This window comes from Antechinus flavipes, chromosome 3 (assembly GCF_016432865.1).
Source record: "Antechinus flavipes isolate AdamAnt ecotype Samford, QLD, Australia chromosome 3, AdamAnt_v2, whole genome shotgun sequence".
Taxonomy (NCBI): Eukaryota; Metazoa; Chordata; class Mammalia; order Dasyuromorphia; family Dasyuridae; genus Antechinus; species Antechinus flavipes.
This window is the reverse complement of record NC_067400.1, coordinates 411551653-411571042: the sequence shown is the minus strand read 5'-3', so window position 1 is coordinate 411571042 and position 19390 is coordinate 411551653. Positions and strand designations below refer to the sequence as shown.

At 37.6% G+C, this 19390-nt stretch overlaps 1 protein-coding gene across 1 annotated transcript in view; it reads right to left on the bottom strand.

The window, feature by feature from the left end:
* Positions 1-15858: 15858 nt before the first annotated feature.
* The window catches only part of TTN (titin), a 322989-nt gene continuing 319457 nt past the window's right edge, over positions 15859-19390 (bottom strand). The window contains 4 exon segments of the mRNA XM_051986127.1: positions 15859-17213; positions 17333-17668; positions 18239-18392; positions 18482-19170. Of these exon segments, the coding sequence (XP_051842087.1) occupies positions 16915-17213; positions 17333-17668; positions 18239-18392; positions 18482-19170 (1478 nt within the window). The 3' untranslated portion in view covers positions 15859-16914.

The following is a 19390-nucleotide window of genomic DNA, read 5'->3' as shown; positions in this document are numbered from 1 at the left end:
TATTCCCTTTTACTTCTACCATCAACCATCCCAAAATGTCCCATTTTAAGCTCATCCCCTCCCCCCCCAAAAAAAAACCAACCTTAAAAACTGCTTTGAGACTTTGGGGATATTCTGTGTTTTTATATCATTCAATAGATGAATTCCTGAAAAAATCTTGAGCAAACCAGTTTTTCTAAATTGTTATACTTATCTTTCAAATAAGTCTTGTGAAAATGTTTGCTGAATTCCTAAATACGGTTTTTTTGTTGTGAACCGGGGGCCTCTTTTTTTTTGGGGGGGGGGTGTCTGAAATAAGTCTTCGCTGACGTGTAAGGAGCAATCTTTTGATCTCTACATGGACTTTTTTATTTGGTTATTACCAGGATGCAGCATATTGAGTAGCCCCTTGAAAAGCTCCAAGGACCCTTTCTTTTGAATGGATATTTTTCAGGTATTTAATCTCTTCTCCTCCCCATTTCCTCCCCAACTGTTCAAGGTAAAAAGCAATGTTAGTGTTGCTGTACTTCACAACACTAGTCTTTTCCATTGAGTTCAGTTACTTTTGTTTCCTGTAGCTTGAAGGGCATGTTTTGAAACCTGCCAGATTGCTCTACACTTTATAACTACCAAATATAGTTTTTAATCATAAAATCTGAAATCTAGAATTAGAAACAACTTTTGAAGAAAGAACCCCCTCATTTTATACTTGAGGAAATCATGGCCGAGAGGTTTAAGAATGACTTAGTCCAAGGTTACAAAACTAATAGGTGGCCAGACCATGGGTTTTTAAAAACTTTTGTTTTACTGTGTCTTAATCTATGCTGCTTCCCAGAACAGTGGTAAGTGGAGAGCATAGGGATAGGTACCAGGTATAGTCGTCTTTTGCTTTTGCCAGGAATGGTGCTTTTTGAGAGCCCTGAAGGGGTACTCAGGAACTCTTAGTCTGTTGATAATAGAATTCCCTGATTCAAATTTTTTCATAAATACCTTAGTTTGTTAATTTTCCCATGTTGTATATCTTAAAATAAGACTTGTGCCTCCCACAAAAAAAGAACCACAAACATGTGACTCACAACATTGAATATCCAGTACTAAATTTTTCTTCAGAGGATGCCTTGGAACCTTTAAATTATTTATAGTTCTAGTTATTTATCTTGAATGTTTTCACACTTAGCACCTTGAAAATGTTTCTGTAAGATAATGACAAAATAATTGCGTAACATGCTAGTATTGTGATTTCCATATACAATCAATTCTATTTCTTCTAGCATATGAACACCCTTCTTTCACCTTTATCTTATTTATTTATTCATTCATTTATTTATTTATTTATTTTCCAAATACATTTCAAAATTCACCTTTGCAAAACCTTGTCCAAGTTTTTCTTTTTTTCTCTTCCCCTACCTTCCCCTCTCTCTTAGATGGCAAGTAATCCAATATAGGTTAAACATGTGCAATTTTTCTAAACATAATTCCATATTTATCATGCTATGCATGAAAAATCAGATCAAAAGTCACCTTGATTGTATCCTAGATCTCAGCCTCAGCATTAGCCGGGACTCCCTTCATCCCCCATAATAATCCTTTAACATTTCTAACATCACAGTGCCGCTCCCACCAGTCCAAGACTCTCTCAGATGGTTGCAGCAGGCTCCTAGTCAGTCTCTCTGCTTGAAGTCTCTCATCATTCCATCTTCCACACTGTTGGCAAAGTAATTTCCCTTAAGCACAAATCTGACCATGTGATGGCTCTCCTCAATGAACTTTCCCTGTTGTCTCTAAGATAAGTTATGAACGCTTCTGTTTAGCTTTTGAAGTACTGCACAACCTAATCTTACTGCTTTCCTCCTATCGTTGGGCATTATTGCCCCTCACATAGTTTTTGTTGTATTCCTTCTCTTTGTTCTTCACATACACTCTATTTGTTCTCTCTGCGCCTTTGCAGTTACTGTCCGCTATGCCTGGAGTACAATTCATCTTTTTTCCTCTCTCCTTTAAGATGCAGCTCTGATACCATTTCCTGCATGAAGCCTTGTGTCTTCCCTCCTAAAGGATCTTATTTTTAACTATTTTGTATACATTCGTGTTTAGCAGCAGCACAGTGTCCGGCACATAGTAAACAATTAATAGTTGATTGATAGGATTGTAGATTTAGACCTGGGAATCACCTAATCCAATCCCCTTATTCTGCCAATGAGAAAAGGCCCAGAGAGGATGAGACTTACCCAAAGTCCCAGAGATGGGATAATAGGTCAGATCCTCTGACTCCGAGCCAAGACTCTTTTCACCATATGTACCGTGTTGGTGAAATCTTGTTGGTATGCTTTTAACCCTACTATTTCCGTTGCACAAATTAAGCCAATTAAGACTTTGCTGAAACTTTAAGTGAGTGACAGGAAGGTCATCTTAAGTCCTGGGTTGGTGAGTTCCAAAATGAATAGGGTTTCCTCTCTTTCCTTCTTTCTTGGTCCACTAATTCTCCACATTACCCTTTCTATTTTCTCTACTTCTTAATGTATGTTCTCATTAAAAAATACTCATTTAGCTCTTTAGTTGACATTTAATGTGTACTAATGAGACCAACAGTTTGACTTAGCTGAAAGTTGAATTTTTCACTCTTTCACTTACCTGGTTATTTGGAATTAATGAAGATGATTCTTGTAACCTTAATTTTGTCCAGCAACACCTGTAGACCTACATGAAGACACTTTTTAGGTAAGGCTGTTGGAGTATTTGTTGAGAGGAATCTGTTGGTGAGTTTGAAGGATGTCTACCCCAAGCATATGAAGACGTCCCCCATACAGATGGGTGGATGAGATCAATTTGTTCCAGGAATTATGAGGATAAATGAATCAGGCTCTTTGGAATGCTTTGAGCTTGGTCAGACATTGAAGAAGCCTAGGAATTCAGTGCATCTGTGTCCATTATCAGTCATAGCTTGACTTTGTCCGGCCACTGGACTTCAGTGACTCAGTAAGAGAAAATGAGTCTGATGACTGTGCAATTCTGACTCACTTAAACTCAGTTCACTCGAAAGTCAACTGCTACTGGTCCTCTCCAAAAATGAAGGACATATATTGGATTACTTGTTGTCTAGGGATGGGGGAGTGGGAAGGGAGGGAGTCACATTTGGAATACAAGGTTTTTCCAGGGTAAATGTTGCCATGTATTTTTAAAAATAAAAAGCTATTATTTTTTAAAAAATGAAGTTCAAACACTGCCATCACAAGAAGGAATGTTTGGGAAGATTTAAGATAACCTTAGAATTGAGTAAAATTTCACATGAAATCTTGTTCCTAATAATTTGATGCATTTGGGGATCAATATCAATTACTGCATCTTTTAAAAAGTACTTTAAAGGAGTTGCAAATCTGTCTTTAGTAATTTCTAAAACAAAACAAAACAAAAAAAAAACAAAAACAACTCCTAGAACTATTATTATTAGCATTGTTTGTTTTGGATTGCTGGATTTCAGCTAGTCTACCTGATCTCAAACTTGTTTATTTAAGAAGGTAAATTTTAATTCAAGACAGGGTTGTTAACATTCCAATGAGAGGGAATAATCTTGGGCAATGTATTTATTAGCTTTAAGTAAATTAGCTATTTTTAAAAGCATTTGTAACAAACTACCATGAAGAAATAGGTCTCTTTTTACAGAAGTTAGTAGCAAAGTATTCTAATACTTTGATTTTGAACTTCTTAAAAAATTCACTTCAGATTGAACTGCTATACTTAGTACATACTATATTTCCTTTGAAAGTCAACTTTAAATTTTAATCTTAAAAGAAAACCAATTTTTCAACACTGAGGTACCACCTCACACCTCTCAGATTGGCTAAATTGACAGGAAAAGATAATGATGTGTTGGAGGGGATGTGGGAAAACTAGGACACTGATACATTGTTGGTGGAGTTGTGAATGAATCCAACCATTCTGGAGAGCAATCTGGAACTATGCTCAAAGAGTTATCAAACTGTGCATACCCTTTGATCCAGCAGTGTTTCTACTGGGCCTGTATCCAAAAGAGAGCATAAAAAGGGGACGGGGCCAAGATGGCGTAGCAGGCACATACGACTCTCTAAGCTCCTCTCTAAGCTCCTCTCATTCCCCTCATAACTAACTATTTAATTCAGCCTCAAAAATAGCTCTTCACTGCTTAAATTCATGAAGATGAGAAACACTACAATTTACCAGCAAAGTCAATCCGGAAGCTCGCCAGGAAAGGTTTGTCCTGAGGGGCCAGGAACAGACTAGCACAGGCAGCGAGACACTAGCATCCTGAGCAGACCAGGGGTGGGGGTGATCTCTGTGGCTAGAGAAGTTATAGAGTCGGTTCTGCTATAGGCTAACGGCTCTGCCTTGATTACAAAGCAGTAAACTGGCAGAGAAATTAAAGCCTAAAACAGAGAGTCCTCTAAAAAACGCCAGAACCTAAGGAGATCTGGCTGTAACCCCTCAAACCCAGAAGTGACTCAGGCAGACTTTACCGCAGCCCTGTGGCCACATCCGGCAGTTCTGGGCTTTTGCGGGGGCAGTTATAAATCTGCACGGTGTGGGGGCACAGCCTGGGCAGCCTCTGATCTGCACAGTGTGGGACTCGGCCAGAGGCAATAGAACCTCCCCAGCTGACTGTGCTTCCCAGGCAGACACTTCGGGTCCCTGAAAATCCATTTACTGCTCAGCTGCTAATGCCCACAGCCCCAGGGCAGGCTTTGGCTTGGGGTAGTAAAACTCTCACTGCTCAGCATCTAGCCCCAGGGCAGTTGTTATCTCACACAGCCAGGGTTCTTTGCAGGGCACTTTCCCAGCAGTTACTCCCAGGTGGGGAACTCTTTCCCAGAGCACTCTAGTACCTCGCTGCTTTTTGTAGCTGGCTGGCAGGACAGCTACCCATCCATACACCTTTCCCTGCTCTGCAGAGGAAGCTGGTAACCTCCTGGCTCTGAAGGCAGACCTTACAGGCTTTAACAAAATGAGTAAAAAAATCAAAAGAACTATTGATAGTTTCTAACAGAAAGAGAACAGCTTTTCAACCCTGAAGAGACTAATAGCAGACAGTCTCCAGACAATTGTTGGTCCCCAATACAAAAGATTTCCTAGAGGAGACTATTAAAAACCTTAAAAGAGAGCTAGAAGAGAAATGAGGAAAGGAAAGAGAAGCTATGCAAGAGAGTACAGAAAAGACATATAACTCACTAAAAGAAAAATTTGATAAAGTGGAAAAAGAAAACAACTTCCTGAAATGTGAATTGGAAAAGGTAAAAAACTCCCAAGAAGTGCAGGGAAACAGAATTTGAGAATTGGAAAAAGAAAATAACTCACTAAAAAAAAAAAAAAAAAATTAGTGAAATGGAAAAAAATTCCATAGAGCAAAACAACTCAATTGGACATATACAAAAAGAAGTAAAAAAAGCTAATGAAGAAAATAACTCACTAAAAATCAGAACTAAACAAATACAAATGACTGATTCATTGAGACATCAAGAATCAGTCAAGCAAAACCAAAAAAATGAAAGATTGGAAAAAAATATCAAATATTTGCTTGGAAAAACAACAGACCTGGAAAATAGATCTAGGAGAGATAAACTGAGGATCATCGGACTACCCGAAAATTATGGTGAAAAAAAGAGCCTAGATACTATTTTACAGGAAATCATCAAAGAGAACGGCCCAGAAGTAATAGAACCGGAAGGGAAAATAGGCGTTGAAAGAATTCTTCAAACACCTGAAAAAGACCCTAAAATAAAGACTCCGAGGAATATTGTGGCCAAACTTCAGAATTTTCAGACTAAAGAAAAAATTTTACAAGCATCCAGGAAAAAACAGTTCAAATACCGAGATGAACCAATAACGGTCACACAAGATCTGGCTGCCTTAACATTAAAGGATCAACGGGCCTGGAATCAGATATTCCGGAAGGCAAAAGAGCTTGGAATGCAGCCAAGAATAAACTACCCAGCTAAGCTGAGTATTTTTTTCCATGGAAGAAGATGGACATTTAATGAAACAGAGGAATTCCATTTGTTTCTAAGGAAAAAACCAGACTTAAACAAAAAATTTGATCTCTAACAACAGTATTCAAGAGAAGTAGAAAAAGGTAAAAGGAACTCTTGAGAACTGTATTTCTGTTGTGGATATACATAAAAACACCATATGTTTAATTTGATTTTACCGATATAACATAAAAAAGGGAAGTAGAAATGGAAAGGGGATAGTGTCAGAAAAAGGGAAAAAGGGAGATAAAAAGAGGAAAACTACAAAAGAGATCATAAAAGAGGAAAAATGGAGCTCTTTTTGTAGTGTGTCTGACAGCCCTTTTTGTAATGGCATGGAATGGAAAATGAGTAGATGCTTATCAATTGGGGAATGGCTGACTAAGTTATGGTATGTGAAAGTAATGGAATATTATTCTATAAAAAATGATGAACAGGCTGATTTCTGAAAGGCCTTGAAAGATTTCCATAAACTGAAGCTGAGTGAAACAAGCAGAACCAAAAAACATTGAATATAGCAGCAGGAAGATTGTGTGATGATCAGCTATGCTAGACTTGGTTCTCAGCAATTCAGTGGCCCAAAGCAATTCCAATAGATTTGTGATGGAAAATGCCATCCACATCCAAAGAGAGAACTATGGAGACTGAATGTGAATCATTGCATACCATTTCCATCTTTTTTTGTTTCCCCTTGTATTTTCCCTTTTGTTGTGATTTTTCTCTCCCAACATAACTCATATGGAAATATATAAAAAATGTATATAAATAACCTAATGCTTTCCCTGTAAAGCCCCAGATTTTAAAGTGAATTTTGAATACTTTTTATCATTTTACACTGTCCTTTTACACTGGAGTAGAAGTATGGCTCTTCTTAATCCTTATTCACCCTGATTTTCCTGCAGCCTTTGACATTATTGGTCACTTTTCCTCTCTAGGTTTTTGGGACATCACTCTGCCCTTCTTCTATTTATTTGCCTGCTCCTTTTCTGTTTTCTTTGTTGGATCCTTCTCTAGCTCAATGGTTCTCAAACTTAAGTTTTGGGTATTTTTATACTATTAAAAATTATTGAGGATCTCTCCAAAGAGTTTTTGTTTATATGGGTTATATTTATAGATATTTACCATATTAGAAATAAAAGCTATTTTTGAATTTGTAGACCACCTGAAGCTGTTTCAGAGACACCCGCCACCCACCCACCCCCAGGATTCTGTGGCCCACACTTCCAGAACCATTACTCCAGATGTCCTTCAGAGGGTGTCCTACATTCTCTTTTCTTCTCTCTCTAGACTACTTGGCAATCTCATCATGGATTTAATTACTATCTTTATGCTGATGGTTTGCATCCTGTGACAGTTCCTCTAGTTATCTTTCAGATGACAGACCAGATGCCCAGGAGATATCCTAAACTCCCCATGTCCCAAACGGAGCTCGTTAGCTTTCCCTCAAACCTTCCCCATCTGGTAACTTTTCTGTCCCCTCAGTCGTTAGGCTCACAACCTAAGAGCCATCTTCGATTTCTCAGTGTCTCAATCTCCAGCCCCCCAATCATCCACGCTGTGGCAAGGTTTGTCAACTTCTTTTCAATGCTTTCCAGATACGCTCCCCTTTCTCCATCACTGCCGCCACCTGGAAGCAGGGCCTTATTACCTGCTGCAACAGCCTGTCTCCACTCCAGTCCATTTCTATTTAACTCCTACGCTGATTTTCCTAAAGTGTAGCTCTGACTGTGTCGCTTCCTGTTCGATCAACTGCAGCGGCCGCCGGGCATCCCCAGGAGCAAATGTGGAGCAGCCCTTCATAGCCTAGTCCCATCCTCTCTTGCCATGTGTTCTTCAGTCTGGGAACCTTCTGGTTGTTCCTTGAACAAGACATTCCTGGTTGTCCTCCCTGCCTGGAGCCCTCTCCCTCCTCTGCTCTGACCACTGACCTCCCTGACTTAAAGTTCCAGCTAAAATCCCATCTTCTGAAGGAGCCCAACCCCTCTCAATTCTAGTGCCTTCCCTCTGTCAATTGTTTGCTATTTGTCTTGCATGTAGCTTGCTCTGTGTGTGTGTGTATAATTTATATGTTGTTCTTCCATTAGATTGTAAGCTTCTGGAGAGTAGGGACTATCTTTTGCCTTTTGTATCCCCAATACTTAGAGTTCCTGACATATAAGTATTTGAGAAGTTTTTACTGATTGATTAATTGATCAAAATGGTGATCCAAATCACTTCCTAATGGGATGGAATTTGCTTAGTATTTTGCCAAAACATGGCTTTCTTTCTTTCTCTCTCTTTTTTTTTTAAAGGCCAAACCTAAAACTTTGTTGCTTTTTTAATGAATGAAAATTGATCTAAAGTTTAAACATGTTGCCATGGATATTCCAAAATAGAAGTTTTTATTTTTTTTAATGAATACTTTAATGTGTATTATAGATGTGTATGTATGTGTGTGTGTTTGGACTAGGATTAGCTAATATGGTTAATGATAGCATTTATCTGCCTTCAGAAATCAGAATTGATGGAAGGAGATAAAATCAGGTTAATTGCTAAAGATAAAACTAATGAAGTAAAGAGCAGTTCTTTTAATGCATTAAACAATTCCAGTGGCTTTAATAAAGGAGGATTTTCTATAGTAATATATTCTAGCTGCTTCCATGGCTATTATAGATGAACTGCAAAATATATGACTTTCTAATGAATTCCCACCCTCCCTGAATTTTTATTAGTTCTCTCAAGGTGAAAGGATAGTGTCATTGATATTCTTTCCCACTTTGCTTTTGAGGGGGCTTGGGGCAAAGAATATGGTAGAGATTGTTTAAACATCTGTACACTCAAATCAATATGAAATTGATATGGCTTATAAAAATTGGTAGTCTGGAAAATAAAAATCCCATAGGATGATTTTAGAGGTCTACATGCATGAAAAATCAGATCCTTTGTTTCCTAGACCTTTATTGAATTAGTAGATTTTATTGCCATTTTGAAGGAGATTAAAGTGCTTGTGTGATTTTGGGCAGGTCATTTCTCTCTGAACTTCCACATCCTAATTTATAAAATGCAGGTGTTGAACTTGGGATGATTTAAAGAAGAATCTTACAATACTGGTTCCCTGCTTTTCAGATGCTTAGAATCCACTGATGTGAACAATGAATATGTTTGAAAGTAGAAATGAAAATAACTGTCCATCTCTTCCTTGACCTTGCTGCATATGCGTGTGTGTAACAGTGTGTCGTTCTCTCACTGTACCTTCTCTTCTATGCTCTTTGTAACTTTGAAGACCTTTTTCTATCCTGGCTGTTGACTTGGTGCTCGGAAGGAACAAGTGAAAGGACACTGTCAGGAGAGAGCATGGAGAAGCGACGTAATGGCCCCTCAATAGAAGGGGAACTTCTTTTAGTCTTTTGCTTTAAATTCCTTGAGGACGTCCTTGAGCACTAGATTAAGGACACCGAGGCTTCTATTATTCTGTATTACCAGTTTAGGCCGTGTATGTCCAAGCCTTCCCATTTTGACTAGATAAAATGATGAGCATGTATAGTTGTGGCACTGGCTTGGACTCCAGCCTAGACTTTTGAATGACCAGTATGCATACAGATAGACCACAGAATGGTCCTTCCTCATAGGTTGATGGTGAACCTTTTCCTGCTCTGGATTGTTTTTGTTTTCTTGGTTTCAATGCTTCACTTTTCCTAGGTGCCTCTTAGATTAAATGAGTTTCTGTAATTTAAGTTAATTTGGGGACTTGCACCATGGATTCAGACCATGTCATCCATTTTTCTTGCTTTCTCTGACAATCTTAGCTATAGTTTGTATGTGTGCTTGTGTGTGTGTGTGAGAGAGAGAGAAAGAATAAAATCTTTAATAGCATTCCAGCAATTTCTAAACTGAGCTTTTCTTATTAAAATCTTTCTTTCCTTCTCTCTGTCTCTGCCCTTCTCCCCCATCTCTATTTTTCTTTTCTAGTTTCTTTATCAGAACCTACTCCCCTCTACCTCTTTTGTTATCTAATATCTTTAGTAGACTAAAATAAATGCAAACATGGCTTTTATTGGAATTTTTTTTTGTGGGGAAACAAAAGAATCACTGTGACATCAACTCATTTCAGTTTTTTAGATATTATTGAATTTGTGCATCATTATTTCCAATTTTTTAAGGTTTCATTAATTGGTATTTATTCATCGTATTAATCCACACTTTAAAAAATAATAATTTTAATCAATATGTTCCTCACCTTTCCTTCCCCAAATAACATTATTTATTTGTTTGATTAGTTATAATTCATATTTTCATGAAAATGAAATATACATGCATATATATACACATATATACATATCGACATTTACAATTTGAGTCTCTAGAAATTGAGTAAAGCTTAAAACATATTTGACATTTTGAAAAAAATAGTATTTTCTGTATATACTCAATTATGTATCAACAAACATGTACAAAGAGACCTTCTGGAACTTCAGATGCCCCAAAATGCAATTGATGATACAAAGAGAACTTTTCATTTCAACATCTTTTAAGAATATGATTTCTGCAAGGATTACAGTTATACAAATTCCTCGAAGAAAAAGCTCAAATATGTGTATATAATATATTTTATTTTTAATTTGAAGGTTTTCTCTTTTCCTTCCAGATGCCAAAAAAATTATATTTTTGTTATAAGAATTCTGCTTGTTTAAGCATTTTAGTAATTTTGGAAATTCAGTGACTGAGCCATGAGAACAGTGTTGGGGAGAGAGCATATATTTAATAAATCTGCTATGTCATAGCCATAGCATTTTGTTAACATTTGTTATGACTCAAAAAAAAGGAGTTAAGACTTAGTTTTTTTTTTTTTTTTTTTTTTTTAAAACAAATACATTCTTTATACATTTTAGTCAAAGACCTCACTGGATTTATATTAAAATTGTGATATAAAAAAGATGGTTGAGTATTATTTAGTCCACAGTCCCCAAATATACAGTCAGCCATTTTAATCATGAACTTAGAAGGAAAGTTCTCTGATTCTTATTGTATGATTCAACATAGGGTATTTTTCAAAGTTTGAAGACATCATTTCACTGCCCACAAGTAACACCTTTTTCTAGGAAGTTTTTGAGTATGGAGATTTGTGTTTCTCAGTATTTTTTTTTTTCTGGATAAAATAAGGCTTGCAAAAGGCAATTGATGAGGATAGTCCTAGGGTCATGCAGGCTGGCTAAGATGCAGTATTTGAGTTAGTGTAATTTTCTCTGTGATATTCCAAGTGAGGAAAATGGGAATACCATACTACATGGAAGACTCTCTTAGGATGGGAAAGCCATGGATGGCAACTTTTCTTTTTCTTGCCCTGTCCTCCTCATACTTTTCTTACCTCTCCTCCCTACCTCCTTTTTCTTTGGAGTTTCTCTTTTTTTGAAAGGGCTCTTTGGAAAAACAGACTTTCCTATGATCTCCAGCTCTGGAAACCACTTCTAGCCCAGCATATGGAAAGCCTTGTTTAGAAGAAACAGAGAGGCAGACTTAGACTTGATATAAGAAAAAAAACTTTCCAACAATAAAGCTTATAGATTAATCAGAAGCATTTATTATGCATCTAAAAACAGCAACAAAAAAATCCCATGCATAAAAAAGCCCATCCTCAAGTGGCCCCCATTTTGAAGCAGGGAGATTGTAACATGCTGCCTCTGGAAGTCCTTGGTTGTTCTCAAGAAGAGGCCCTTACGTGCTATTTGGGGATACTGTAGGAGGAATTATTGCTTAGATGTGAATTGGACTATTCCTTTTCAACTCGGATTCTGTGATATATTCCTTCAGCTAAAATAATCCATAATATTCTCATGCTTCATACTCTTCCTTTGTGATTTCCACCCAAGGATTCTCCCTTTCTCCAAAATTGTTGGGATTGTTTTAGTCAGTTGCCATTCTATAATCTGCTCCCATGCCAAGCCTGGTGCAGTGATCTGCTGCCACCCTCTGACTGTGTTAAGGATAATTTTTATTTTCTTGGGAAAGCCCTGACCTTATTTAATTTTGTAAGCTTTTCCAGTGCTTTTGCCCCTCCTTCCTTCTCTCTCTCTCTCTCTTTTGTCTTTTCTCAAGCAGTGCTTGGCACATGGTAGGCATTTAATCAGTGTTTATAGTTAGGTGATCAGCTCCAAGCTCATGCTTCTGCGCACTAATGAAAGCTTCTTTTTTTCCAGATTTCAGTTCCCTGCCTCTAGTTTCAGGGGTGGGCTTTTGTGATGGGCCAGAACTTGAAACAAGGTGCTAAGTCACTGGAATTGAGAGAGACAATGATTATGTACTTAGTACTTATTAGAGTTCACACCTTTAAGAGAGCATATATATGGAGAAGCCCACAAGCCCACTCTCGGAGGCGGGGTCAGATTCATTCCATTTTCCACCTTTGTGCTGGCTGGAGGCTTTGGATTCAGAGGGAGCTAGAGGCAGAAGCTGGCAGAGGCAAAGGACTAGCGGCAGGAATCAAGGAGAGAGATAGGCCTTTAAGAAAGCTAACTAGGCTATTTTGAAGGAGACAATAAAGGATCTGGACTTTAACTCCTGGCTGCATTTGAGGTGATTATTACTCTGAGCTGAAACTAAGGCTGCCTCCAGAAGCCCCCCAAGAAATCTGCTTCCAGGGAACATTATATTCTAGAGAAGAGCATTATAGGCTTTGATTTTCCTGGAATTCGGGCCCGGCTGGGATTTCTCTCCCACTTTCCTTGGTCCTAAAGTCATTTTTGAAACCTTTATTTAGGAGCTAATCTGCCATTTACTCTTTAAACTTCTGGGACACTTGCTGGGGAGAGGGATGAGAAAGAGGTTGGTCAGTTAGGTCAAGTAATCTGTATTGAGGATCACCTATGTTCAGGGCAGTGTGCTAACCCCTGGGAAAAGAAAGGAAGGCTACATGCAAACTATGTACAAATAAGATAAGGTAAATTGGAGGCAGCTGCAGAAGGAAGGCACTAACATTAGGGAGGATTGGGAAAAGCTTCTTGCAGAAAGTGAGAGTTTATTTGAAAGTTGAGGGAAGCCGGGAGGATAAATGAGGAATGATAGAGTTCTGGGTACAGTCCCTCTAAGCATTGAGATTTTCTCTCCAAGATATTCCCCGTGCCACCAAATCCTTCAATCAAAATGACAGTATGCTCCCAGGCCCTTCTGTTAACCTCTGACATCTGGTATCCCAAGCTGCTCCTCTATGAGTATAGAAAATAAGAGTTTACATATATGTAGCATTTCATGGCTTTAAAGCACTCTGAAGACATTCAAGATAATGTATTAGTCTTAGAGGCTAAAGTGTGTTCTCTGCCATTGTTCAGTTAGACCATAAAATCCTTAGGGATTTCTTGACAAAGAACTGGGGTGGTTTGCCACTTTCCTCTCCAAGCATTAAAGCCGAGGCTAAATGACTTAAGTAGGCTCACACAGCTGGTAAGTGTCTGAGGCCTAGATTTGGACTCAGGCCCAATACTCTGTCCATTGAGCCATCTCGCTACCTCCTATCTCCATTTTACAGATGAGGAAACCAAGGGTGGATGGGGTAATTTGAACCCAGGGCTTTTTTCAACAAACTAGTGTATTTTCTTACTACTATACTGAAGATTGGAGAGAGAACGTGGGCAGAACTGCAGTAGGAGCCTTCTGAGGAAAGAAGCTTATGTTCCACCTCTGACATCCTAAATGTCATGTGTTGAATCATGCTCTTTGTTTTGCTTTATTTCATCCCTGTTTCATTTTGTGACTGTCCCTGCTCTGCTCTCCTGCCTCCTGGTGTTCCTTTTAATATTATCCAGGAGCCTAGACTTTTAATAGGACAGTCCATGGCACATTGGATAGAGTGCAACCTATAGTCGGTAAGATTCTTCCGAGTTCCTCAGACACTTAGCAGCTATTTGACTCTGAGCAAGTCACTTATCCCCGTTTGCCTCAGTTTACTTATCTGTAAAATGAGCTGGAGAAGGACATAGCAAATCGCTCCAATAACTTTGCCAAGAAAACCCCAAATGGGGTCCCAAGCGTTGGGCACAATTCAGATGATTGAACAACCATTTATCACTTATGTGGGGCCAGTCAGACAAGTGTTTGAACTCTATATAACAGAATCTCATGATTTGCCTGTTTCTCCCTCCTTTTCCCTTTCCCTCTCCCTCTCCCTTCCCCCTCTTCTTCCAAATGACAATAAATTTCTTTCTAAAACTATTTCAGATTTTAAAATTCATTTTGGTGACTAACAAACACCAGATCTTTGAATCTTAAATTTAACTCTGGAAGAGTCCTGAGAATTATCTATTTCACAGTGAGGAAAGAGGTTCAGATGGATTAGATGGTTACACAGATACCAGACATGGGCTTCCTAATTCCAATACCAGCATTCTGTACAGTTGTCTCCTAGCTGTACCATTGCATTAATTTCCTGATTTCCCTACCTTCAGATGTTTTCCTTCCAAATATTCCAAATATTTCCTCTGTGTGCTTCCTCTAGTAGTACTCTAAAATAGTGCTCTGGGTATATCTCCCCTGCTCAAAAATCTTTCAATGTTCCTTTGTTATATCTACTAAATTATAAACTCTTTAATCACTTGGCTCAAACTGTCTTTTGTTTTACTCCACTACTATTTTATGTTACATCTTTATATGTTGTAAGTTAGTATTTTCTCCAAAGATATGTCTTATCTTTTCTTAGGGCTTAAGCCACCGTCTGGCATTTCTACTTGTTGAAATGCTACCTATCCTTCAAAAATACTACCCAAAAGTTACTTCCAGAGGAATCTTTCTGTTATGGGCCTGAGAGAAGAAATTCTTCACTCCTTTTGTACTGCAAATATTTTTACCTTTTTTTCCTGGCCCATAGTGTGTATTATCTTGTAGTTGTTTGTATTTTGTATACCCTTAGTAGGCACCTATTTTGTTGAATTGAATGTGTCTTATTCTACTAGATTCTTTGCACGCTAGAACTGAATCTGATTCCTATATAGCCTTCCTTCATGGTAGTCAATTGTTGTCAATTGTTGAATGAATATATGAATGAATACATGCATAAAACCTTCCTCTAGACAATCGAGGATTGCATTTGGCTTTGTTCATTGTGGGTCTACTAAGGAAAGACTGAATCATTTTAAGTTTCTGACTTTATGGACTGGATGAACTGTGATAAAATTTTTATACTTCCATCCTCCCAAGTAGCTAAGTGATCAATTAGTAAAGGTTTTCATGATCACTGATGACTATTGAATGTCTGTATTTTATTTAGAGCAAATCTATGATTCAAAGTGAGATATTCAAATCTAAGCACTTTTAGCTTATGTATACTTGAATGTATAGGTTAATAATTTCTCCTTATCTCAGTCTCCTGACTTCCCTAGTTTATTTCAAATCTCAATTAAAATCCCATCTTTTATAGGAAATCTTTCCAATTCCCCCTTAATGGCAGTGTCTTCCTTTATTTCCAGTTTATCCTCCATATAGCTTGGTTATGCATAGTTTTTTGCATGTTGACTCTGAATTCTTTGATATTTGGGGCTGATTTTTGACTTCCTTTGGATCCTTAGTGCTCAGCAGGCAAATGCCAGGCCTTTGATTTTTATCTGCCTGGTGTGCCTTTTCTCCTTTCTCAAACAGCTTGTTATTAAAAGAAAAACTGGCCAGTTTAAATTGGCCATTCAATCTGTCAATCCAGTAATCCTCTGTAGAGTTATTAAACTATTAGGTCTGTACTAGGCTTTATTTACCTTTATTAAGTATGTTGTACACAGAGTGTTTGCTTAAAGGGTCATAACTGATGAAGGTGAGCTTTGATGAGGCAAATTATTTGCTTTGTTTTGTTCATAATTTAATTTATGCATATGAATCAAGGTTCCCCATCACCCCTCACTCTCACTAGCAAAAGCAAATAACAACCACATTCTGAGGTGCAGATAACATGCTTTATTTTAATGCTACTTGTCCAGGAGGTTCAACAATTACAATTAGCAATAATTTATTTCTAATTGAAAAGAACATCATCAAATTGAGGTTGAGGGCATTGCTTATTGGTTTAACAACAGCTTCTTGCATTGGTTTTCGGTTTTCTTTGCTGTGGTTCATTGCTTAGTTGCCCAAATTTTAGGTGTAAGATAATTCTAATACTACCACACAAACACAATTACTGCACTCTAGGAACCTCCAGGAATGGGTACTGCTTCTGCATTGGAAAGCCTGAACATCTTTGTTAAATGAGGGAATGGCCAGGAGATGTTACTTTTTCAAGGTATTCAGGCAGTCCTCATGTCAGAAGCAGTACAGAGGAATGAACAAAGTGTTGGCCGTTTACACTTTGTTCTGACCAATAAGTAAGTAAGATAAATGAAAATTCTGAGAGTGACATAATCAGAAGGAATGTGAGACATTCAAGTGAAGTTTACAGGAGGGTATTTGTAAACAACACCAATGCCTTACATTTCTGATTCAGAAAATATTTGCGCATATATTAGGTGACATTATCTCTTAGGTATAAGGGCATCTTCAGTGGGGAGTCTCTCTACCCACTGAGGCATTCTTAGACATCAACACTTCGTTGAGGCACAAAATTAGTTAAATGTTGAGCAGGGTATTCGTTTCATGAGAAACTTTCTCCTACCAACGGTTAGTTCCATAAATTGCATTGTAAAATGTCACTAATAAATGGTACAAAACTTGATAACCGTTACTTCGGCTATATACGGTATGTACATGTCAATAAGAAATGTATAATGTTCTTAAGTCAAATGACAGCAAATTATGTTTAGCTTTGGCCTTTGTCTCATTCAGATCGATAAAAAAATATTTTTTATATTTACAGATCAGAAAGTTTAGTCCATGTGAAAGTTATATTTAGTCAAGTTTAGTCCATGTGAAAGTTATAGTCCATGTGAAAATTATATTTAGTCCATGTCTGAATCACTTGCAAAAAGTCAAGTGTAAATATAAGAGCACAGGCTCTCTAAATTGATCGAATATTTATATTCACAGTGGCAGAGTCAGATCCAAATTCATTCCCTAAGCTCAGGGTATAAAGTCCACCATCTTTCTTTTGAACATCCATGATGATCAGAGTTGTCAGGTCGTCAGTAGTTTCAATATGGAACCTTCCTTGTTGTTCCTGATTTTGGATTTTTCTTCCACCATAGGACCATGTTATTTCAGGAGTAGGCTCTCCCGTAAAAGCACAGGCTAGTGTTAAAACCTTGCCTTCATCAATGCTGATATCAGATGGAAGAGCTTCAATTTTAGGTGGAATTCCTTTAATGAAAGAGGAAAAATATTTGTTTATTTTGGTTAAAAGTAGTAAGTATCTCTCTACCAAATATTATTCTAGGGTACTAGATTTTTCTACCTCTACCAGTAATTTTATTGCTCACCTCTTATACCTGCTTTAAGCATTCTACTAGTTGAACTTTCCAGTTGTGTCATACTAGATTTCCCCATAGAACTGCTGGAGCTCATCTCTACAAAAGACTCTTTCATAGAAGACATGCTTTGGGCAGACATGCTTGCAAATTTCATTTCAGTCATGCTGCTAGTGCTGCTACTGCTGAAACTGCTGAAGGATGCCTCTTGCTTAGAGGCAGACATTTGGACTGATTGAGAAGAGACAATTCCTTGCATGCTTGTGTCATGAGAAGAGAAAATTCCTTGCATGCTTGTGTCATCACTTGTCCTCAATACTACCTCTTTTGAAGGTTCTTCAACTAGAGCTGTGGAGCATAGCAAAGACAATGAAACATAAATGGCATCCTGTTAATTGGTGACATCAGACACTGGCTTACCGAAATGGAAAAACAAAGGACTTGGCAATTGTCGAAGCAAAGCAGATACATTGAGTCCATCAAAAAAGCAAGCCCAATCCCTCCAAGCTAGGGAAAAAGGAATCCTTAAGAGGTTCGCATTATATTATGTGCAAGTATACCAGGGATCACTAGGGGGAGGAAATTGATTAATGCTAAAAGAGAAAATCAGTATGTCAGATAGTCTTGTAGTATAGGATCTCTGGAAACTGTTTTGAAATGTGATGCATAAAACGGAGGTTTGATTAAATGAATGTTCATCTCATTCAACAATCGACCTTAGAAAATCATTATGTCAGATAGTCTTGCAGTACAGGATCTCTGGAAACTATTTTGAAATGTGATGTATAAAACGGAGGTTTGATTAAATGTATGAATGTTCATCTCATTCAACAATCGACCTTAGAACACATATACTTCTCTGTAAGATGAATCAAAAGACATTGACCAAAAAAAAAAAAAAAAAATCCCAACACTTACGGAATACGGTTAAGGATGCTGTGGCAGAACATTGTCCATGGAAATTTTTGGCTTTGATTGTGTATTTCCCATTGTCAGCTACTGTTGCATTTCTAATTTCAAGAGAATAAGCATTTTTGGAGCGGCTTACTCTGACATTTGAAGAAACAGAGATCTAAGAAAGAAAGACATGTTTTATAAAAATCTTGAACAAATAAAGTTGGTTTTTATTCTCAAAAAATAGATCACCCTTAAAGAACTTACCGGCAGGTTGTTTTTAAACCACTCAATTTCAGGAGATGGATCTCCACTAATTTCACAAGAGAAAAGTACATTTTGTCCTTCATTCACATTTTGTGACTTGGGTTGTGTGATGAAGGCAGGAGCATCTAAGCGCTCTTGACATAGCATCATATCAAATTGGCACTTAATGATCCCTTGGCTGGTTTTACCTATACAGGTAAGTATTCCTTCATCTCTGTGGCTAGCTTTCTTTATAGTTAGGGTGTGATCATTGCCAGACACCCCATATCTGTAATCTTCTGAGTTAGTAAGTTCCACTCCATTCAGTACCCACTTGATTTCGGAGGCATCAACAATGTTAGCTTTTAGAGTAATTTTCTGACCTTCAGATACGCTCATCTGAGTGGAAAATGCTTTAATTTCAGCTTGAGCTCTGATTTCTTCTGATGCCTGGCTCTTTTTCACAATTTCCTCATGGACAACTGATTTTTCCAGTGACACTGCTTCTGACTTCTTTATTTCTTCAGAAATGAGTGCTTTTGAAAATTCCTCCTTGAGGGATGACTTCTCATGAGATACTGTTTCTGATTTTTGGGTTTCTTCAGAAACTATGGCCTTTTTGACTACTTCTTCTTGGGCAACTGCTTTTTTCTGAGAGGTTATTTCTGAGGTCTTTTGCATAGAAGTTTTCTTTTCTTCATCTTTGATATCTAGAAAAGAAAATTCTTTTGTCAGTATTACATTGTAATTGGAAACAGATCTTAACATTTCTTCTTGTATGAAATGTTTATTGCCAGAGAAAACTTACAAAATTGAGGGTATAAAATAGTATCTAGGCCACTGCAGTGAAGTATAATTTTGACCACTTATAACATGCCTTTCGAAGGGGTCATATGTGATGCAGAGAATGAACTGATATATCTTAAATGA